Below are 23954 nucleotides of genomic sequence, written 5' to 3'. Positions count from 1 at the left end.
AGGTATTTTATGCTCATAATAATTTATAGTTGTTTTTTTTTTTTGCTTAAAAACTATATATGTAAATATATATATTTATATATATTATTTATATATATATATATATGTTTGTGTGTTTGTTTTTGTGTGTTTTTATGGTGTTACAAAGTACCTTTAGGGCCAGGTTTATGGAAGGTTGTAACTTTATAATGCATGTATATATATATGTATATATATAATATGTATATAGGTATACAAATATGTAGGTCTGTACATATAGATTGCAAATTAGTCTGGTGTATTTGATACTTTATTCTTTTGCAGAAAGGTAATTGAATTACGTTTACGTTAAGAGTTTTTTTTTACGTTTATGTATATATTTTTATTTTTATATATATATATATATAATATTTATATATAACTCAGTCTAGCACCCCTAGAGATTGAACTTGGATAAAACGGATCGATTCGCTCACGAATTTATCAATATACAATGTGGAATATTCCAATACATGTAGATTCATATACACATATGCATACACATACATATGTAAGTATATATGCAGATAGTTGTGTATGAACTCGTTTCATATTGGCTATATATATGTACATATATATCTATATATAAATATATACGTATAAATATGTCTGCATATTAACTATCGGTTAATGTTTTGCACTAAAAAATTTGCCATAACTAAATAACACGCACACATGCATACTCCCTCTCTCCCTTCCTCTCTCGCTCTATCTCTCTCTCTCTCTCTCTCTCTCTCTCTCTCTCTCTCTCTAACCCTTTCTTGAACACAATTGAAATTCCTTGTAAAGTTTGCCAATAAGATTCCAATATGGATTCCATTTGATATTGGATTTTATTTAAGTAAATCAAACATTTCTATCTCTTTATCTCTCTCTCACACACACACACAAAATCCAACTGAAGGAACACACACTCTCTTCCATTCTCTCACACTCTCTCCGCGTTTTCAAGCTCGAACACAAAACGAAATTCCGATCAATTAACCGCCAATTGGAGTCTAATTAGGATTAGGATTCTATTTGAATAACGGGCACTCATTTCACTCTCTCTCTCACACATACAAAGTTGAACACAAAACGGAGTTCCTTGTGGTGTTTGCCAATTGGATACTAATTGGGTTTATTTAATACTAGATTAATAAATATATATGTAACATTCTTTCTCTCTCTCACACACACATTCCGTAAATTTCTTGCCATCTTTGCCAATTGTATTCTAACTAGAATGCCCCATTACCAATTGGATTCTATTAAAGTTTCGATTTCAACCTAACCTTACATATAAATCGTATACATTTGCCCCGGCTTAAGAAACTTTCTCGCAAGTATTTAGTATATGCTATGTCTCTGTGTGTGTGTTTGTTTGTGTATATATACTTCGATATAATAGGGGAGATATCGACAAAGTTTAGGATCTAAACTCTTCTACTGGTTCACTAGGCACTTTCTTCTTCTTCCTTTGACAGAGCTGCAAAAATTAGATATTTCTAATGGGTATCTGAGGAATTGTGTATATGGTGGAGTCAGGGATTGTATATATACGTATATATAGGGCTTAGGATTGGCTACATCCTCACTCTCAAGTCTGTGTGGACTTCGGTTTTAGGTACTGCAGCACAAATCAAATGAAAAACTTTTCTGCACTATGTCAGGCATAATACCTTTGCAGAGGGGCTATACGAGAAGTTGTACTGAGAGAAAGAGAGAGATAGAGAGAAAGAAAGAGAGAGAGAGAGAGAGAGTGAGATATTCTAGATCTCTATTTGTCTGCATAGAAACAAGTTTTTAGCTCTCTTTGTATCTTTGCTCACTGAAGATGCTGACTCGACTATATGACAATTTTCTCAGCCCCTTACTTTCTCTCTCTCTCTCTCTCACTCCCTCTCTCTCTCTCTTAATGTAGTTCTGCAAAGGTATTAAAACTTCGGTAAGCCGAGGTTTACTCCAACTCTATCTATCATTTTCTTTCAATCGAACTGCTCTTATATTCTCCGTCTTTCCTTTTCTCTGCTCTTCTCTTTCTTAAATAGACATCTACTTTTTCGTTCAGTGTAAAGTGTTGTTGTTGTCGAAACCTATGCTTAAGTTCTCTAGATTTTGCATTTCGCATTTTGTATGTGGGGAGGGGGGAAATGTTTGGATGATGGAACTAGTTCAACTTGGATAATGGAAGTATTTCTCTTCTTCTTCATCATCTAGCTTTCTTCTTCTTCTCATTTAAGTCGAAACTTAAGTAAAAACGCAGCCAATTTTGTGAACCAAAGCGAAATAAAAACAATTTTTTCATAATTTTTTGTAGTTTTTGAAAATTTTATGTTTTTTCATTAATATATTTTGTTTTTGTTTGATTTTTTTTTAATTTGTAATTTTTAATGATACGTTCTCAATTTGTTTTTCTTCTTCTTGTATTTTTTGTAACCAATTCAATTTAATTTAATTATACATATACATATATATAGATGTGTGTACTGTTATATATACATATATATGCTATGTGTGTGTGGGTGTGTGTGTGAGTGTGTTTTTTAATAATTTACATAATTTGCTCTCACTATTTAGTTTTTTGTATGTTTTTGTTTTTGCTTACATAACTCTCTTTGCGATTTAATAAATTATACAATTTTTGTTAAGCTTAGTTTATAATTTAGTTTAATTTAATTAAATTTTAATTGAATTAATTGTATACTTGCGTAACTTAACTGTACTATATATACGTGTATATATATATAGGTAAATTGCTGCTACGGCCACGCCCATCATTGAAAACAAATGTGGGACGCGATATGTATGTACAAATGTATTTTTTGCTTTCTTTCATTACCACTCTCTCGCTTTCGCTCTCTCTTTCTCTCACAGGCTTAAGTCTAAGTAGTTTGAGTGTGTGTGTGTGTATGTGGGTGTGTTGTAGGCGTGGTCTAGGCATAACTTAGGCTTTACAATTGAACTAAATACGCGCGAGTTTTAGAAACTTTTTTCCATTTTTTTATAAACCAAAAAAATTCATTTATATTTTATAAATTTTTTAAAGTTAAATTATTTTTTGTTTAATTTATATTAAAATTCAATTTTATACCTGTTTTTTGCATTACTTTTCAAGCTAACTTTACACTGCTCTCTCCCTATCTCTCTCTCTCTTACTCTGTCTTATGCGAAGCAAAAACACAACAAAAAATACACAAAAACATAAATACAAATATATTATTTATATATATATAGTTTTTTTTTTTTTTTTTTTTGCAAATAAAGCCAAATTTAATTTAAACTAAATTTTTTTTACATAATATATATATATATTTTTTTTTGTATTTATTTATTTTTTATTTTTAGTTTTCTTGGTTTTTGTTTTGCTTGCATAATTTTTTTTTTTTTTTTTGAATTTTTTTTTTCTTTTCTTTTAAATAGTTTCTCAAAGTCTTATACGTTTCTTTATAGGGCAAAAAAGCATTTCATATAAATTAAATTAAAGAAATCAAAAAACAAACAAAAAACTTTGAACAAAAATTCTTACTAGAACATTTTTTTTTTTTTGAGCGTGCGCTGTGTGGCGCCATCTGGTGTCGCCCGCGCTAAGCTACGGTTATTCTATTTTCTCTTTCTCTTCGATTTAGGCATATTTTTTTTAGTTCGCTTTAGACGTGCGCATATAGCTAATGTACAGTTATTCTATACACATACATATATATAGAATTATGTTTACATAAATATATATGCATATATATTAGATTTACATAGATTACAATTTACAGTTAGGCGACAGAAAAACAACACACTCTCCTTTTTAATTATTAATGTATGTATGTATGTGTGTGTGTATATATATTTTTTACAGTTATATAATTTTACATATATATATATATAAACATATATATCATTTGCTAGTTTTGAATACAATTTGAATTTAATTTATTTTAGTTTTAGTTTAGCTTATGTTGTCCCACTGTGCTGTGGCCGCTGCCCAATGGCGCCGCAGCTTTAGCTTCTCTTCTTCTTCCACTTCTGTAATTCATTTAAATTGTGACTAACTACTAGCTAAAAAAAATTTGTTTTTAAACTATGCCTACAAGCTGCTGGCGCCATCTATCGGTGCAAATAGGCACTAAATAAGCGCAGCTCGCCTGCACAGTGGGACATAAACATTTATAATTTGTATTTTTTTTTTAATTTTTTTTTTTTTTTTTTTTTTTTATAAATATGTTTATGTGTATGTGTTTTTGTGGTAATAATTTAATTTAATTTAAATTAATTTAGTTTAAATTTAATTTAAATTTATGTATATATTTTTTCATACGTACTTCTGCTTATAATTGTATTCTATATATGTTTTTTAGTTTTACACTCCCTCTCACCCCACTCTCTCTCTCTCTTTCTCTTTCTCTCTCTCTCTCCGTCTATGTCCCACCCACCCTTTCTCTATTTTTATATATGCACAAATTGATCAAACATTCAGACGAGAGACGAGCACGAAAATTAAATTGTTAATTTGATATTTCAACAAATTTCGACACATTCCTTGCATTTCTAACTTATTTCTCAGTATGTATGTGTGTGTATTTATGGGTGTGTGTTTTTGTATATGTATATGTGTGTGTGGGTATCTTCTAGGTGTTTGTTGTTTGCACTAAATTTCAACTAAATTAGAATTTAATTTGCATTTAAATCTAAATAACGACAACAGTCACGACACGTGTTCAGCTGTTCAATTGGACGCTGTCTTTTTGCCCCTAACTGTTGTTGCTGTTGTTGTTGTTGCTGCTGCTGCCGATGTTGTTGTTGTTTCCATTTGCTGTCGCTGCGCCGGCGAACTTCGCCGCGCTGTCGGCGAACTGTTGTTGGAGGCAGGCGAATTCGTGTTGCCGACTATGGCGAGGCTGTTGCTGCTGCCGCCCGTCGAGCAGGCGAACGAGGAGATGCTCGTCGTCGCAGTCGACGTCGCCGCTGCTGCATCGCTGGCGCCACCTGTTGTCGTCGCCGGCGTCGAGCTAAGGGCCGCATCGCCGTAGCACAGTTTCGACATGTTATCAATTGCCTCGACCCACTGTATGGCATAGCCTTGGGGATCGTCCAGATAGTAGGTGCGATTGGGCTGCAACGGAGAGAGAAAGAGAGAGCGTAAGAGAGCGTGTAACTGTATGTAAGGCACAGCAACTGGTTAGAGCTATGCATAAATACAATACATATGCATATGTGTGTGTGTGTGCGAATGAAAAAGTGTGACCGAAAGCCATTAAAAACTATTGTCATTTAATGCGTTTTTTTGTGTTTTATCTGTGTTGCGTGTGCAGTTTTCAATGTCGCATATAATTGAGTTATTTATTGTTGTTGTTGTTGTTGTTGTTGTTCGGTCGTAAACACGTGCCGTCGCTATAAACTGAACCCTCTTTGTATGTGTGTGTGTGCTTGTAGGTGTTGTTCTTTTTTTTATGACACTTGACGTCATCATTAGTCGCTACGGTTCAACAAACTGTCAGCAGCTGCGACTGCCACAAGCAACAGCAATATAAATAGGCCTAGAGCCAATAAAAGCGGAATGACAGCAACGGCAACAAAAATACCGCATAAAATACTAGAAACCAATTTACCGTATGCACGAAGAAGATCTTGAAGTTCTTGACCTCCGCTCGCAACTCCGGGCTCCAGGGTATCTCGCCCTTCTTGATCATCTGCACGGGATCGATGTAGATGAGCCGCGGCCCCGTCGTCAGCAGCAGCATCCGCTTCCGGGCGAACAGACCCTTGCGCTTGTTCACCAGGCCGCGCTTCAGGATCACCTCGCCTTCGGCAAACGGATGCCATTTGTCAGACTTTTGTGCCTCGAGCCGCTGCAGTTTCTGGGCGTCGCTCAAGTCGAAGGAATCTAAAGGGAGAGAGAGAGAGATAGATCTTTAGTAATGCATTCCAGCATTCCAATATTCCAGTGCAGCACTTACTTTTCGCCGTGGAAGGTTTTTGAGCGGGCGCTGCGGCGCTGCTGCCCACGCCCAGCTCGGCGCTGAGCAGCCGCGTGATCTGTCGCTCGTCCAGTCCCGGCTCCAGATCCCCGCTGATGGGCTGATTGTAGCTGACGCCGTTGACCGTGCATATCGCATCATCTTGGCTGACTCCGGGCAGGTAGGGGTAGATGGGAGGCGGAGTCTGTTGGCGCAGCGTTTGCCAGTCGATGCCGGCGAAGAAGGGATGAGCCCGGATGCTCTCGTAGTAGCCGAACTCGTCTTGGGCGCCCAGGCGCTCGCGGGGATCAATCTTGAGTAGCCGCCTAACCAGGTCCTCGGCGTCCTTGTCGAAACCCTGCGGAAAGTCAACGGCGCAGCTGAGGATCTCCTTAAAGATGACGTAGTCGTTGCTGCCCCTGAACGGCGGCAGACCCGATATCATCTGATAGATGATGCAGCCGAGTGCCCAGAGATCGGCGGCCGGTGTGATCGGCGCGTTCTGCAACACCTCCGGGGAGACGTACTGAGCGGTGCCCACGAAGCTACCCCGGCGCGCTCGCATGTTAGGGTATCGCCGGCGATTGCTGCGCACTCCCTCGCCATTGGCCGTCGGCGCCTCGTCCTCCTCGTTGTCCTCGTCCTCGTAGTCGTAATACAAGCGCCTGTCGTCCTGCTCCTCCTCGTCCAGCTCATCGTACAGCTCTTCGCTGTCCTCGTCGTCGTCGTCGGAGCTGCGTGCGGAGCGCCGACGTCGCTGCCCCTCGCAGCTGCCACTGCTGGCGAGCAGATCCGACGCCTGCAGGCGCTCGCGCGGGGTCATGACCTTAGCAGAGCCGAAGTCGGCGATCAGCGTGTGCATGTCCTCGTCCAGCAGAATGTTCTCCGGCTTGAGATCGCGATGGACCACGTTGCGGCGGTGCATGTGCTCGCAGGCGAGCAGCAGCTCGGCCGCGTAGTGGCGCGTGCAGGCGGCGTCGAAGCTGCCGACGCGGTTGATGTAGGGCAGGAGATCGCCCTTGCGGGCGTATGTCATCACAAAGTAGAGGGAACGCTGGTCTTGGAACGTACAAGAGAGATTGACGAAGCCTGGAACACTGGTCATCATGTGCATGACTTCGCGCTCTCTCCTGATGTAGTCCTGTTTGTGCTCTCTCAGTATTAGGCGCTTCTCGCACACTTTGACTGCAAGCAGAAAGAATAACGGAGATAACGGATTAGTCGAATGTGAAAACAGCTGAGCGCGCAGCAATGAATAGAGCCGCGTTGACAGTAACTGTAAAATTCCAATAGAGATTTTGCTGAACGATAGCATAAGGAATGCTCACACACACATACACATATGCCCATACGCTTATGAAAAGAGATGAGACAATTTATACATACGTTCGCGCACAGGCGACACTGTTGTCCAACACAAAATGCTACACTGTTGCGCCCTACTACCTTTTGACACTTTGGTGACCATCTCGAAATTTCGTATACGTATGCACATATATGTACACTTATGTATGCGTGTGTGTACAGCTCAGCTGTGCAGGCGACAACTTTGTCGGCGCTGTAAAGCCTCACTCAACCAACTATCTAACTAGCAAGCTTTGATTTATGTCGCCTGTGCCCCTGTGGCTCTCGTCGCCTTTTCTGCTTTGATTTAATTTCGCTTTGCTTGTGTATATATGTAAGTATGTATGTATGTATGTATATGTGTGTCTGTGTTTTGCTGTTCTTGTTTCAATTTGGCATACATATTCCTCGTGTGATTTATTGAAATGAATGCAAGAGAGAGAGAGAGAGAGAGAGAGAGAGAGCAAGCTCGCGAACAACGGACAATAAGGGAAGACAGTAGTGGAAGATGAAAAAAAGGAATTTGTTCAAATTGCTAAATTAACAGGCGACAATGGCGACGGCGGCGGCGGTGGCAGCGACGGCAGCGTAGCCAGCGGCAGCAGCAACGAAAGCGAGCGCGCTTTGGGAACTTGTTTGCAGTTACCCCGCTGCTCCCTAAGAAATTCTAAACTGGTTGTTGAACTGCACACACACAAGCACACATTAAGCTTGGCTGTGGAATCAGTTGGCATTGAAACATTTATTGAGCAAAAAAAAAGAAAAGAAATACATATACATATATATATGTATGTATGTGAAATGCTTATGAGATTTGGCCTATACTATGGACAAAAAGATGCAGAGAGAGAGAGAGGGGAAAAGGTTAACGGCGCTTTTCCCACTATGAGATATTGTGTGCTTTGTTCTACAGTTTTATTTGCAATTTGCAATCTGCGGCAATTTAAAGTGGAATCAAGATTATCGTGCAAAAAACTTGTGGAAAAACGAAAAGAAAACAAAAACTTAAAAACGCAAAATTTGTTGATTTGCGAAAAAGCGAATAAACAACGTTCAATATAATAAATTACGTTCACTATATCTCTTAAATATGTATGCCCAGAGTGTGTGTGCGTATGAATCAGTGTGTGTGTATAGGCAATAGAAAATACAAATATTAAATTTGGGTTTGTTTCTGCTTTTTTATATGTATATTTTTTGCCTTTTATCAAGATCGCAACTGAATTTTGTTTTTTAGTCTAAAAAACAAATCAGGGGCAGATAAGCTGTCGAGTGGTACACACACAAACATAAACACACTCTCATATGCATACACAGACGCATTCTAACGGTAAAAAACAGCCGCAATTATAAGATTAACACAAATAAAACAACGTACGCGATTTTTTATGCGTTTTAAATTTCCCATGCCAAAAAAAAAATGCGAGACACGGCAAAAAAAAAGTGCGTAAAAATAAAATTGACCTTGAAATTGTTGCCGTTAATTTTTTTCTCTTTTTGTTTTGGGAGTGCAAATTGTTTGATTTTTGTGCTGATTGGAATTGGAATGTATTGGAAATGAGTGCGCGTGTATTTTGCCTCTTGCTTTTTGCTATTTTCTTTTTGTGTTTGGTTTTAATTGAAAAGTTGTCACATTATTTATTTTAATTTTTGCGCGCCGTTTGTTAAGCTGCGTTTAAAAAATTAACTTTTTTCAATTTTATTCTGGCGGGTTTAATGCCCTGATAAGACGACGAAAGCACAGCCTTGAACTTGATGTGGTGGCAGCGGCAGCGCAAGTGCAAAAAGCAACAACAACAACAAAAAGTAATAATAATAAAACATAAAAAAGTATCAGAAACACACATAAGTAAATAGCAGCTGGCGAAAACAAAAAGAAGAACAAGAACACAGCATAAATATTTGCCCAATGTTCCAGGCGTGTGTTTGCCCCACTGATCTGAGCGAACGCGTCTGAGCGAGAGAGCTAAATTCCAAAATAAATGCAGTCCACACACACACGCGCACACAGAGGCACTCGTGCATAAGTGCATATGTGTGCGCGTGCATTACAACTTGTTGCGTCTCGAATGGAATGCAGCACAACGAGTTTGATAGAGAGAGCGAGAGAGCGAAACTGCAATGCAGTGGGAGACATAAATTGCAATAGTAACCAGTTGTTGTGGAGTCAAACGATTCTATAAATAAGACAGAAGACTCAACTGGAGGACAATGACCAAAAAAACCAATGAAAATAGAAAACTGTACACAGCAGCAGCAAATGCTGCTGGATGACATTCCAGACAATGCATACAGAGTTAGAGAGCGAGAGAGCGCCAAAAGTCTTAGTTAGTTAATTGGGCGCAAGGCCGTTTGGGTATGTTTTGGAATTGGAACACGTTAAACAGGAAGTCAGACGAGGTGTTTGAACTGCAGCAAGACAGTGTAAATAAAGATCAAAGAGAGAGGGAGAGCAAAAGAAACTAAGATTCAAACGCAGGCAAGACCACGGTACGTATGCATGTCAGTGTATGTGTGTGTGTATTTCATTTTATTTTTTTGGGGTGCAATGCTTGTTTTATTATGCCCGTTGTTGTTGCTATTGTTTCAGTGGAAAAATTTTGTCTGGAAATGTCTTTTGATTTGTTTGAGAGGCGGGCAGGGTGGCACGGGGCATGGTGTGGCGAGGTGCTCTGCAATAAAACTGATTACTCGCGTCTGATAAAAGCGAAAAAGTAACTCCACCAAAAAGCGACCCACGCGACTTTTTTTTAAATGCTCTTACGTTTAATTTATTGTCACGACGGCGAATTGACATATAAAACTGACACAAAGATAAAAGTCGATTGTGAATTCGCCGCGGCGAATCAAAATTGTGTATGTGTGCCATTTCGCAATGTTTCGCATTTCAATTTCATTAATTAGAGACTGCCGCCCAAAATTGGCAAAGAACATTGGCGGCGGCGTTTCCCCCTCCTCCTGCTCCACATCCTCCTCCGCCTACACCATTCTCCTTCTCGCTCTGTCACTCTTCGGCATCATGCTTGCTCATCATGTGACGTAACTGACGTTTCGCTTGAAACTCATTTAAATATGTCGCGCATAAGCAAACAGCTTATGACAGCAGGAAGAAGAAGAAGAAGAAGAAGAAGAAGCAGCAGCAGCAGAGGCAAAGGCAGAGCACGGCTCACAGGTAGCCACCGAACAGGAGTAGTTTTAGTGGAAGGAAGGCTAGTGGAATGCGCGGAATGTGGGAAAGTGGAATATGGCAAAGAGCGCGCCTCTCATTATTGCTGCTGTCGGCTGAGTCATAACAGTTCTGTTGTTGTTTTACTGTTATTGTTGTTGCATGCCAAGTTTATTGCCCTCTGGGCAGTGGGAGAGGACGGGGGCACCAACGACATGTTGACGGCACGCAAGGACCTTCTTCCTTATTTTTTTTTATTTTTTGAATTTGGTTGTTAAACAAACGACAATTTGCACAACAAGTGAGCAGCAGATAGTGCTATCTCACTCTCGCTCTCTGTCCCATACTCCTTTATTTACATGTGTGCGTGTGTGTGTGTGTGGAATAATAAAAACAAGGCCAAGGCACAGGCAGCAGCCGACTTCCTGGCGCGACTTAATTTGCTCGTAAAAACAGAAAGAGGAGAAAGGAGAGGGGGATGGCTTAACAGGCCTTTTGCCACGTGGCTCCATACTTAACAAACGGCAGCTGCAGTACATAAAAACAAAATGTGTACGCAGGTGCAAACTGAAGAAGCAGAAGCAGCAGAAATGGCAACAGAACAAACATTGTTATGAAACAACAGCTAAGAAGGACATGCGAAGAGGATACGAGTTGAATGAACCAAACTAATACGAAAGAAAGCAAAAGAGCAAGCGAGACAGAGAGAGAGCGAGCTGAGGTTAAATACCCTTAAGACAGCTGCGACTGCGCAGCAGCTGCTGCTGTAATTAAAAATAACACACGAAGCATAGAGGAACACGAGAAAAAGGAGCGCTGAAAAAGTAACAAGACAAGACAAGAGAGCAGCGAGCAGAGCTGGAAGGAGGGAGGCAAGCGAAAGAGCGCCGAAATACATTTTTGCAAGTTCAGTGGCCAAATAAAAGTGTGGGAAAAAATTAGAGTAGATTTCAGTGTGTATGTGTGAGATATGGGAAGTTTTGAGAGCATGGAATATGGGAAGTTTTGAGTAAGCAGTTCAATGTCCGATCATACAGACATACATATGCATGTGTCTGTGAATATAACAGTGCATTCCAGTAACAAGTTGCAGTTCGTCGATGCGTAGGTGCGACAAGAGCATGATCAAAGAAGAAAAGCAACAGCTGCTGCAGCTGCGCAGGATAAGGGCGAACGAGCGAACAGCACGGGTTGAGGCTTGAAGTAAGACAAGACAAATCTCTCAGGTAAGAAAAACGGCTACACACAGCTGCGCGCAACAATAATTAAACACGAACTCACATACATATGTATGTATGTATGTATGTATATACATACGCATTCGTTTTTGCCAGCAATGATGAAATAGCACAGCAGACAATGTGAAAATGCGTAAAAAGAATTTGCGTAGCGCGTCAAATAGACGCCGCAAAGCAACAGCACACACACACACACATGCTCTCGCTCTCTCTCCCTCTCTCTTCTCTGCTTACCTCTTACGCATGTGACACAAAATGAAAACGAAAACGAAATTTCGCTGCGTTCATTGCGAATGAACGTGTCAAGGGGGCAGGAGTTAGGTATACCCCCTCAGCAGGGATAGCAACTGCGACTGCGACATAGAGTGGGCGTTACAGTTGGCAGCATGTTTGCAGACAAGTCCATAAAAATGTTTATAAGCAAATTAGGAGCAACAACAACGGTTGTGATACAAGCTGAATTCGGTTTGCGCTCGTTTCCATTGGAAAATGTGTGCTAATAAAGCACAATAATAATAATAATAGTAAACAAAAACAAAAAAAAGTACAAAACATATGTTGACCTTCAAAAAGTGTGAGTGCAATAAACAAATGTCAATGTTTTTTCTTATTATTATTATTATTTTTGTTTTTGTTTTTTTCAATATGCAAAGTCGAAAGTGCAAAGTCATTTCGAGCTGAGATGTAAATGTTAATTTTCCAGTAAGTGTAAATGAGATGGACGATAACAGCAGAAGCTGCTGCTGCTTCAGTTGCTACTCTGCTGCTGTTACGACTGTATACGACTGTTCTTCTGCCATCTATTTTTAAACACAAATTGAGCCTCCTGACAGACAGCAAAACAACAGTTACACAGCACGCCCACTCTTGCGCGCTCGCTCGCTCCTAAGCGCCCTGCCCGCAAAGTAAGTACAAAACAGAGCTGTTCTCTCTCCCTCTCTCTCTCTCACCCGCTTCCTTCTCGCCATACCTTGTTTACATGCACCTGATGCAGCCTCTGCTACTGCTACTGCTGCTGCTACTGTTGTTGTCCCGTTATACTTGGGATTTATCGGCAACAACAAACTGAAAAAAGTCAAAAGCTTATTGCAGACACGCGCCGTTTGCGCGCGTTTCACTTGTTTTTGTTATTTCGCATTAAAAGAAAATATAAAACAAGAGTGGAGTGAGCAGCGGGGGGAGTACAGAAATAAAATGCATACAATGCAATTTGCAGCTGCGTTTGCATTTGCAAGCAGCGCGCGACACGTGCCAAAGCCGCGACTTTGTTAGTTTATTGATTTACCGTTGTTGTTGCTGGCGCAAAATCTGAATGCAAATTGGCTTAGCACAAAAATAAACAGCAAATTGCATGCAAGCGCCACACCAGAGATAGAGAGAGAGAGAGAGACAGATATGAATGCGCTTAGACAGTTATTGTTGCTGGGGAACACAGAAAGTGAAACGTGAGACGCAAAAGGGAGGCGGGCGCCGTTCCGTTCCTGTGCTGACCACCTCTCTCGCTCGCACTGACGCACCAGCTGCGGCAGCAGCAGCAGCTGATCTTGAACGACGTCAGCTTTTCGCCTGCTGTGCGGTCTTTTTGTTTCAATCGATAAACAAACAAATTACAACAACAACAACAACAATAATAATAGAGCAAAAGCTGTCGTCAATTGCGTGCGGGCGTCGCTGTCAGCATTATCAGAGCAGAGGAGACGACGTCGACGTCGCTGTTGCTGTTGCTGTTGTTGATGTGTTGATTATCAAAAGACGTCAAAGACAGCGCAAAGTATGGGTGTATGTGTCTGTGTGTGTGTGTGTGTTGCCCCTATTCATAGCTTTTGTGTGAGATAAAAATGCCATTAGCCTAAGTCTTGGGCTGTGCGAGCTGTGATGAAATTTCCAATAAATATGTATGTATGCATGAATATTTATACATCAAAACAAACTCGAATGCGCTGAGTGAGCAGCAGACGAGCGAGCGAGAGAGAGAGGGAGATAGATGCACGTGATTGCCGCGTGACCAGCAAAAATGGGATTATCAGCAACACTTCTATATGTTGGTCTCTCTCTTTCTCTTCCTCCCTGTTTGTCTTTGACAACTTTGTCGCCTGGCACATAGCATTCGCATAGCATTTGCCAGCCGACAAAAATGCAAAAAACGTTTTCACAACAGCAACAGCTGGTTTCAGTTTCAGTTTGCGTTCGTCTCTCTCTCTCTCTCTCTCTCTATCACTCTCTCGCCCGTTCGCTCTCTCTCTCTCTGTGTGTGTGGTGTGTGTTTTGATTTGTTGGCAGCCGCCGCCACAGCAGCAGGTGACTTGCGTTGGCGTTGGCGTTGGCGCCGTCTGCATTTGCGACCGCATTTCGCGCTAGTTGCTCGCCGGCGCCAAGCAGCCCCACAAATGCTGTCAATGGGGCTGGGCGTGTGGGGGGGGGCTTAGTACAGACTGGCACAGGTGTGAATGAATCAAATTCGAATTAAAATTCAAACACTCTGCCAGCCAGTCAATCATTCATTCCATCAATATCTTGGTACGGTACTCACTTGCATACTCTCGACGCGAGTGAATGTCCACGGCCAGGTAAACCATGCTGAAGCTGCCCTCGCCAATGTAACGGCCAAAGATGAAGTCGTTGGGCGAGCGGCGAGGAGGTGGCGCGACTTGTTGCTGTTGTTGTTGTTGCTCCTGCTGTTGTTGTTGCTGCTGCTGTTGCTGCTGCTGTTGTTGTTGCTGCTGCTGTTGTTGTTGATGTTGTTGTTGTTGCTGTTGTGCAGCTGGAGGCGCTTGCTCCTGTTGCTGTTGTTGCTGCTGCTGCTGCTGCTGCTGCAGCTGACGTTGGTACGACGGCGACTCTCGACAACACATTCTAATGCGCTGCGGCGTTGACACAACTGACGAACTGTTGCTGGCCACGGCTGCTGCCAGCGGCGAAGTATAACCTGAGAGAGCAAGACAGACACCGAGAGAGAGAGAGAGAGAGTGTGCGTTAATGCGTGAGCAACTTTTTGATAGAGACAAAAAATGATGCTTACCGTTTGTCAGATACATGTTGCTGCGGCAATAGCTGCGATTGTTGCTGCCGCTGTTGCTGTTGTTATTGTTGTTGTTGTTGTTGTTCTCTGTATGGCCAGCAGGCGTTGCTGCTGTTGCTGTTGCTGCTGATGCTGAGACAGCGCCACAGCCGCAGGTGTGGTGTTGCTGTTGTTGCTGTAGTTGCTGCTGCTGTTGCTGTTGCTGTAGGCGTGTCGCTGTCGTCATAGCGCCCACAACCACCAGCTTAAGGGCTGAGAAATTTGACTCACTTAACGAAACGGCAGTTGTGGCTTTTTCTTTTGGCATCGCCGGCATTGTTGTTGCCGTTGTGTTTAGTTGCTGCTGCTGCTGCTGCTGCTGCTGCTCGATGCTGTTGGCAGCAACGTTGCTGCTGCTGCTGCTCGAGGCAGAGACGACAACGGCGGCGGCGGCTGCAATGCTCGCGGCGCTGCTTGGCGATTGTAACTGCTGTGTACCGTTAATCTGCAAGAGACCGTAGAGAAGAGAGAGAGAGTGAGAGAGCGCTTCGAATATAGAGTAATAATCAATCAGTGTGTGTCGGTGTCCCTGTATGTGTGTATGTGTGAATGTGTGTGTGTCTCAGTTGATTTTGAGAACGCAATAAATTAGCGCGCAGTCGCGACCAGCCTAAAACGTAAAGTAAAAACTCAACAAAAACAAAAACAAAGCGACAAAGCGGAACTTGAAAGAGAGCCACAATAGCAGAACAGGTCCCACACACACACACACGCACATGCTGAGAGTGCGACAGAGACAGATAGCCATTTATTTGAGCTTTTTAGGCCTATGCTTTAGGCGCTGCTTCTGCTGCCGCCGCCGCCACCGCCGTTGCCGTTGCCATCACCATTGACGTCAAGTTCAAACTTGGCATTTGCTGTCTCGCTTGCACGCCTTGGCTGGCCATTGATGTTGTTGTTGTTATTGTTCCGGGTTCAAGGACTTGGCTAGCATAAAAATCTAATCAAGTTCATTGCCCACCTGTTTACATTTCTATTAACCATCAAGAATTGAGGTGAAGAAATCGCGTTTCTGTGGCGTGATCCGAGCGGATCGGGTGCGGACCTGGGGCGAGGGGGCTTTGGGGATAGGGTTGGCCCAGACGTCGTCGCGTTGTCTGCGACGGGTTTTTTTTCCTGCCGCTATCGTAAAAACGCAAAATTATCAAATTATGCAAAACGAATGCAAAACAAAAGCAAAAAGCGCAAATTCAAATCAAATAAAAACAAAACAGAATTTAAATAAAAACAAGGTGATCAAATGCGTCAATGAAAGTCAGCAGCAGCAGCCGAAGCAGCGACTAATTCAAGTCGAAATCCACAATGGAAAAATGGAACCGAGCTTCGAGCACACAAAAGAATGTGTACAACTTGACATTTTTACAGGGTATAGTGAATTAATCAGCGCAACCAAATGTCAAACTGAATGGAATCGATGCTAAAGCAAGTGCAGTTAGAGCTCACTTTCTGTAGGTCGCTTTTGATTGGCAAATCGCGTTTTTGACCCCAGGGAACTTGGGTACTATAGCAGCTAGATTGTTCAGATTTGCCGTGTATATATACTATTAGGCAATAATCATATCAATATTATAAACGTGCACTCGACAACTATGCAGCAGTACCATTTTCTCAGAATTACAGGGTATAGTTAAGGCGAACACCTTATGATTATAAGGAAACTTGACATATTTCAGGGTATCTCTATAGTCAATACTTGAGATCTATACAGAGAGAAACAAGTTTCCAGATTATTTTGTATTGCAAACTATTCCAAGAAATGAATTGCAATATACAGGGTATCGAATTATGCAATACATTCGATATATTTCGGAAAGAAAGAACAAATGAATTAAATATATATTTATTGACTTTTTATATATACATATATTTATTTTTGAACTCTGCCGCAGCCTGGTTTTATTTGGATTTCGACATTTTATAGCTCGAATCTGATTTTTGATTTTTGATTTCTGATTTCTGATACAAGATTCGATTTGATTTGATTTCTGATTTGATCTTTCCTTTTGCTAATTAGCTACATTTTGGGCCGCATCTGCGTCACAGAGCAAAACTGGTTAAAAACCCATAAAAAAATATATAACACAACCATACTGAATGAAGAAGAAGCAGAAAGAGTAGCAGGAAATGTCAGCGCAGCAAGCGGCAACAAATGGCGAATTCTTTTAAAAGATTCCCAGATCTGATTATATGTATATATATTATTATATTCTATATGATCGGCTGATTGAAGCTTGTCAGCTTTTGCAGTACACTGAGCGACAAGGGCAGAAGTTAAGAATGCTTAATAAATGTATTTCATTTATAATTTATTTAATTTTATTAATTCGATTTCTTATAATTTATGTATTGAATGGATTTTTATACTATATAGATTATATTTAGATATTTACTCTTTATATAACATCAGAATTTACTAACTTCACGTACAACCCACTCTTTTCTGCCAGTGTATCTAGCAGAAATATTTGGAAAATTTTCAAATGAAAGCGAAGAAGAAAATCACAACAACAACAACTGGAACGCGCCCCCTCGTTTGGGGCGTATGCGTGGGCGTGCTTAGCACAGAAAACATATGAGCGAGCCAGGGGGTATGCCAAGCGCAAACATACCCCTCTCTCTCTACACACACACACACACAGGCATGCTCTATATATACCTATAGATCTATATATATTCTAATGCGATCCGATCTCTGTCGTCGTCGTCGTCGTCGCCGTCGTCTAGACGAAAATGACATTTAAATGAATCTATTTTATTGTCGCTTCGTCGCCATTTCAACACAGAAGCCCACCTACCGCTACCACGCCCCCTTCTCGCCCACTTTGATTTTATAAATAAAAATGTTGTTCGTCTAGCCAATTGAGAGAAAATAGCAGCAAAAAAAAGAAAAAGCGAAAAGAAAGAAAAGAAATGCAAAAAATGCAGTGGAAGCGACGTCGGGGAGAGATCGGATGAAGGCGGCACTACAAGGTGTCTATTGGCAGCCTCTAAAAGCACAAATTGCGCTAAATATACGCAGACACAGACAGATAGAGAGAGAGAAAGAGACAGCGATAGAGGAATACATAAACAAAAGTGTTTATTTAATCATAAACATGAAGAAGAGCATTAACTATAAAAGAAAATAGATAGACACATCAGGTATATACATATATGTGTATATATGCACATATAGAAGATTATATTCCGATTTGGTTGCATGGAACGTGTTGTTGAGCACGTAAGCCCAAAAGAGAAAGAAAAGACTGAAGTTAAGCCGAGAGTGACGGACTAAAAGATACCAGACATAGGTGTCTATAACTGTGATTGGTATTACGAAAATGACATGAGTTACCAGACAGAACAAAATATGATAGACTCGCCCTGAATTAGTATTAGTTACAGCTGTTCAATTGAAACAAGTTAGACTACTTATAGCTGAGATCTTACCTATATGAACTAGTCTTAACTAGTCTGATCTAGTCTTTAAATGCATTTACGCTGAATTTGCTAATATATATTATTATAATACAGATACTGAATTAGAAACTCAGAATCTGTTAGGCATATCATATTTATATATTCTACTCAGAATCACTTGAGAGCCAGACGAAATTCTTCTGAATGAAACTGTTAAACAAATCGCATAATATCCAACTATTACCATCTCACTTTAATCCCCTCCTCGCTCTTGCTCTCTCACTCACTCTCTCTCTCCCTCCCTAGCTGAAACACCTTTCACTTTTTTCTGGTATGCGTCTAATTTGAAAGAAAAACAAATTCGCTGAGATGAGAAGAATTTCGCATGGAAAAATTTGCAAAAAATATTTTTGTTAAGCATTTTTTTGATGTGCGTGAAGCTATTTATAGACGAATTAAAGATACATTTGTTGTAGTTGTAGTTGTTGGGGGATCGAGCGAGTGTATCTAAAATATTACAATTTTTGTTTGTTTTTATTTCTATTTGATTTTTTTTTTTTTTTTTTGGCGCTCTGGCGACATGTTTAGCATAATTTGTGATGGACGTGGAGTGGGGTAGGTTTCGCTATAGACCACGGGCAAAACCCGATCCAAGTTCTGTATACATATAATGTATGTGTGACATATATATATATATATAGATATAGTGATTTAATGATTCTACGATTTTACGATACCTGCATTGAGAGAATTTAAAATGAAGTTGTGGGGCCCGCGGCTTCCTTTTTCGACGACAACGTGTAAAAGTAGTGAGCACCGAAGGTGAGACACAACAGCAATAAAAGGCAAAACAGAATGTTGAAGAAAAAGTGAAAAGAGTTGAACAAAACGGAGAAAACGATTTGAACGTGTTACGGTTTGGGATAAATAGTTACGCAGGATTTTTCGTTTTAATAACTAAATCAAGGCCTACTGCGAGCTAAACCAAACCCAAATCGAAAAAAAGCAAAGCAAAACAAAAACAAAAAATGGAAAAATACAAAAGTCGCACGTAAATAACTGTTGTTTTGCTTCTTCCTCTTTCTGCTAAGCGGAAGTTGTAAAAATGCGCTTATGAATGAAAATGCACGCAATGCAAACACAAACAGAAACGCAAGAGGCCCAACAACAAATTCAAAACAGAAAAGCAAATGCAAATGCAAACTGCAAACATTCCAATTGGAGTAAACGAGTAAGCGAACGTTGGCTCACTCGCACCCACACACCCACACACACGCCAAAGCTCGCTTGCTCTCTTCATCTCTGTTTGACTTACGTCGTTTACATTGGACGCGCGCTCTGTTTGTGTATTTTATGTTGTAATTGCGTTTTACGGTACAAATTCCAATGGGCCACGCACTGAGAGTCTGCCACACTTAGTAAGAAGAAGATGCGCGCGCGTATTTCCTTATCTGTGTGCGTGCCTGCGTGTGTGTGTGTCTGTGTGTGTATTTAATATATTTTTGCTTACACACAATTTCTCAGCACTTATTTGCACTTTTAATATTTTTTTTTTTTATAAAACTTACTTTTATTTATATATTTTTTTCTATTAGACTTTTTCGCAAAGGCAAAAATTTCCACGACGAATGAACAGGAACACACACGAACAAGAAAACGATGATGACGTTGTTGTTGGCAGTATGTATGTATATATATTTATATGTGTGTGTATTTAGGAACTTCTTTTTAGGCTATTGAACGAATTTAGAGCGAAGCACAAGAACGCAATGAAAACGAAACCACAAACACAACAATTTATGAAACAAAAACTTTACTGCTGCTGCTTCCTTTTATTTATTTATTTTTTATGTAATTTGTTTGGCCTTTTGCGGTGTATTTAATCGCACAGAGAGCAAAGCGCGAACACATACATTGATAATCAAAACATACATACACACACAAGTTTGGGGCGTTTCGCATGTATATGTGTGTGTTTTTGTGTGCGTGCGTCTGTTTTGAGCGAAACGCGTGCACAATCGAAACGAAACGAAACGTCCGGTTTCAAAGCGTCACAAAAACTAATCAGAAGTGAAAAACACAAAATGATGTGGGCCCCAACAAGCCAGCAGCAGGCAGCCGCAGCCGCAGCACCAGCGCACGAGAGAGCTGCGAATAGAGCAAGAGAGAGCGAGCCGAGTCAAGCCGAACCGACTCGATGTTATGTGCATAATGGGGCCACAGCAGCGCAGCCGCCGCTCAATGAGATTTGTGGTTATTGTTGTTGCTCGGCGCTGGCGCCTTCAATTTTTTTCTTCTTTACAAGGCGAACAAGTTGTGCGTCAGGTCGTGAGAGCACACAGCGGCCAAGAGAGAGAGAGAGAGAGCGCAAGCGAGCACGCACAAGAGAACGAACCTAAGCGCCTGGTAATTGTAGGTTTTAATGCTTCATAATTGTTGTTGTTGCTGTCTGTATATATGTACATACGTACATATGTAATAGTGTCTAGGCTTTGCCATAGACATAAATGGCATCCACATAACAATCGCCCCCCCGACCCCTTGAAATTAAATGCTACCTTCCACAACAATTCAATCCACACACCGAGAGAGAGAGAGCGCGCCAGTAAGCGGTTTGTTTTCGTTGCTCTTTTTCTGTTGTGTTTTTGTTTTAAAGAGGCACCCGCATTCCTAACTGTAAACAAGCAAGAAGAAGAATGCATGCGCTGCCGCTGCCTGGAAAAACTCGTTTTTCCCGCTGGAAAAATGTGTGCACACACACAAACACACACGAAGCATACAACAAAAATAAAAACAACACAAAAAGAATTTCAAGAATTTGTAGCCCACAAGAGAGCGCGTAAAACGACGTCGACTTCGAGATGTAAAAATAAACAACAAAAGTCGGGTGGAAAAACACGAAGCATACATGCATACACACACACACACACACACACACACATGGATACGCACACGCATATCGAGCGTGTGTAGGTAGGCGAGACAAGGACAAGGAAGCGGAGAACAAAACAAAATGTGTGTGTGTGTGTGTGTATGTGTTGAACGAAAACGAAGGCAAAAGACAAGACACAACACAGGAGACAATAATAACACTACTAAAAACAACAACAACGGCTGGGAAAAAGCCTGTAGTAAACAAAACAAATGGCGGGCGCGGCTGCGACGGCAACTGAGACGCCGACGGCGACGTCAACGTCAATGTAAATAAATATTATAAAATATGCATTGGTGTATGTGTGTATGTGTGTGTGACATGCACAAGTGAAAGGCGCAAAAGGAAACAGAGTGGGAGTGGGCAGAGCGGGAAGCTGGAGAGCGGGCAATGAGCAGCGGTAAGGGAAGGGGAACAGAGGCCAATTACAGTAAAAATGAAATAAATAAATAAATTTATTTATTATTTAGTTGTTTTCGTCTTGCGCTCATTTTAATTGTCAATAAAAACAAACAACAAAAAACAATTAAAATCAGCTGCCAGCAAAACAATTTTTATTCTGATTTGTTTGTTTTGTTCAACAATCTAACAACAATTTTCTAAATACTTTTGGTTTCGATTTTTTTTTTTTGGCAAAATTATGGCATGTCTACATTTATTTTTAACTTCCATATATTATTAAGCGTATAAATAAAATGTAATAAGTTTAAAAATACGATTGCAAATAATTTCTTTTTCGTTAAAGTTTGCATACTAATATTTATTTTAATTTTAATTTTATTTATATATTATAAATAATTTTATTATTTTTTTTTTTAATGTTACTTTATTATTATTCTTATTATTATTTTCTATTATTTTGTACATTAAAGTTTTTTTTTTAATTTAAATTTTTATTTATTTTTTGTTATATATATATATATAATTGATATTTATAATTTTCTCATTCTATACACAATTTATTTATTTATTTTTTCTTTCTCTTCAAATTGGTTTATACGAATTTAATTTTATTTGCCAAAAAAATAATAATAATAATAATAAAATTGTAACATTATTTTTATAGGATTAGCCTTATTTATTTTTTATTTTGATTCACTATTATATTTGATTTTTCATTTTTTTTTATTTTATAAATTTTTTATTTTTTTGAATTTTCTATTCATTATTGCTATTTGTAAATTTAGTATTTTATTTATTTCTTTATATTGTAATTAAAATATATAATTTTTTTAATACTTTTTATCTTAACTTTTGGAGAATAATTGAATAGCTTTTGTAATTTTCTCGAACAATTGAGAAATTTAAAATTTTCCGAGAAAAAACTCAGACATGAGAAAACAAAAAAAATTTCATTTAGTTTTTATTAGGGAATTATAATAATTTCCTATAGGCCATCAAATAATACACATATTTTGCGTCCGCTTTCGAGGATTGTTGTTTTTTTTTTCTTTTTTTTCTTTTTAAGGAAACTTGGGTTGATCTGAAAATTTGTGGTTAATATTTACCTTAATGGACTTTAGTTTTCGCACAACAAAATTGTTGATTTTATTGGACCAGCTTTTGCATTTCATGAGTAGGCCGTTTCGGGGGCTGCGGGGCGGTGGGGGCTGTTGGATAGGAGCTTCGATCCTGAGCCAAACAGAGCGCACGCACACACACACACGGATACGAACACGGACACTAACACTGATACTGAACGTTACACGTTACAATGTAATGGGTTTTGTAATGTGTTTGTTTGGATTTCTTTTGAATTCAGTTTGCGTTTTTCTTTCTAGATTTGCATTTGTTTTGAAGAGGTTCCGTTGTATTTGGTAGGCTCTTTGCCTTGGTTTGCATTTACTTCACCATTTCTTGAGTTTACAGTTAACATTTAACAGTTATTTTAGTTTTGACTGAGTGACGAGAAAATACAATAATATTTATGGTTTTGATATTATGCTTCCTTTTACAGTTTGGCGCGCGCGTTGCGAAAAAATCCAAAAGGAGAGTGTGTAATCGAATACACAGTGAAAACAAAAAACGAGAATAAACAGAAACGACAGCCGACAGGCGATTTATTTTGTTGGCCCGTTTGTTATATATCTTGCTGCTCGCGAAGCGCACTCCGAACCAAACGGTGAAAAGTTTTAAATGATACTGAACGAGCTGGAACAAGACGCTAGCGAGTAAGCCACAGAAAATGTACACAGAGCTCTGCTACTGCTGGCAAGTGAAACACACAAACGCACACAGCCAGAGAGAGAGCCAAGAGCGCGCGTTTCAATTCCAAATGGGTCGCCTGCTGTGCTGCTGTGGACTGTGGGCCATTCGCTGTTCAATTGCAGTGCATCAAGTCTGCCAGTTCCTTGCTGTTTCGCACACACACACGCATGGACACGAATTTATGTTCGGACAGCGACGCCGGCGCCAAAGCAGCGCATGCACCGTTAGAGGCATTGATCGTACGCAGTGCAAAGAGGAATAGCAGAACACCAGCGACGCTGCCCCAGCTTGCCCCTTCGACTATCATTGAGCTCTGATTTGCGTATAAAGAATCAATTAGCGTACCGTTATTTCGCCTTGCAGTTCGCTTTAACAGTTGTTGCATTATTTATGGCCAAATGACGCACTTGTTTTTGTGGCACAACTGTGACTCAGAGAGCATTTCTTTCTCGAGTGTTCGAGATTTTTTTTACTCTCTTTCTTCTTTTTCCCTATTGTGCATATTTGGATTTTGTTCAGTGCGCCCAATTAAAGACAGGAATGGAATTTCAACTATTTGCCTCCGATCGAGCTGATGCGATTCATTCTGTTGCAACGCATTCCACAGATACGCTCCACAATTCATTCGCGCGCTGTCACTTTTCACAGAGTGAAGAGAGCCAAA

The 23954-nt window shown here is 40.1% G+C and overlaps 1 protein-coding gene and 1 long non-coding RNA gene across 3 annotated transcripts; one reads left to right on the top strand and one right to left on the bottom strand.

Annotated features, from left to right (window-relative positions):
- Positions 1-4272: 4272 nt before the first annotated feature.
- On the bottom strand, positions 4273-23231 carry LOC6586431 (3-phosphoinositide-dependent protein kinase 1). 2 transcript variants are annotated; one of them, XM_032733241.2, is made up of 6 exons: positions 22591-23231; positions 14713-15196; positions 14224-14619; positions 5946-7130; positions 5598-5872; positions 4273-5101 (listed from the first exon to the last, which is right to left on the bottom strand). In XM_032733241.2, the coding sequence occupies exons 1-6, from the start codon at positions 22654-22656 to the stop codon at positions 4715-4717; spliced, it is 2793 nt and encodes a 930-aa protein (XP_032589132.1). In that variant the 5' UTR covers positions 22657-23231; the 3' UTR covers positions 4273-4714. The 2 variants fall into 2 exon arrangements, with proteins under 2 accessions (XP_032589132.1, XP_032589134.1); XM_032733243.2 differs by lacking the exon at positions 22591-23231 and adding an exon at positions 18888-18977.
- On the top strand, positions 18707-21614 carry LOC26527317. Its single transcript, XR_001448903.3, has 4 exons — positions 18707-18765; positions 18852-19381; positions 19746-19830; positions 19883-21614. It is a non-coding gene; the product is annotated as an uncharacterized LOC26527317 (long non-coding RNA).
- Positions 23232-23954: the final 723 nt, after the last annotated feature.

Source organism: Drosophila mojavensis, unplaced genomic scaffold (assembly GCF_018153725.1).
Source record: "Drosophila mojavensis isolate 15081-1352.22 unplaced genomic scaffold, ASM1815372v1 contig_74, whole genome shotgun sequence".
Taxonomy (NCBI): Eukaryota; Metazoa; Arthropoda; class Insecta; order Diptera; family Drosophilidae; genus Drosophila; species Drosophila mojavensis.
Note: the sequence above shows the minus strand (reverse complement) of the source record. Positions and strands in the feature narration are given on the sequence as shown.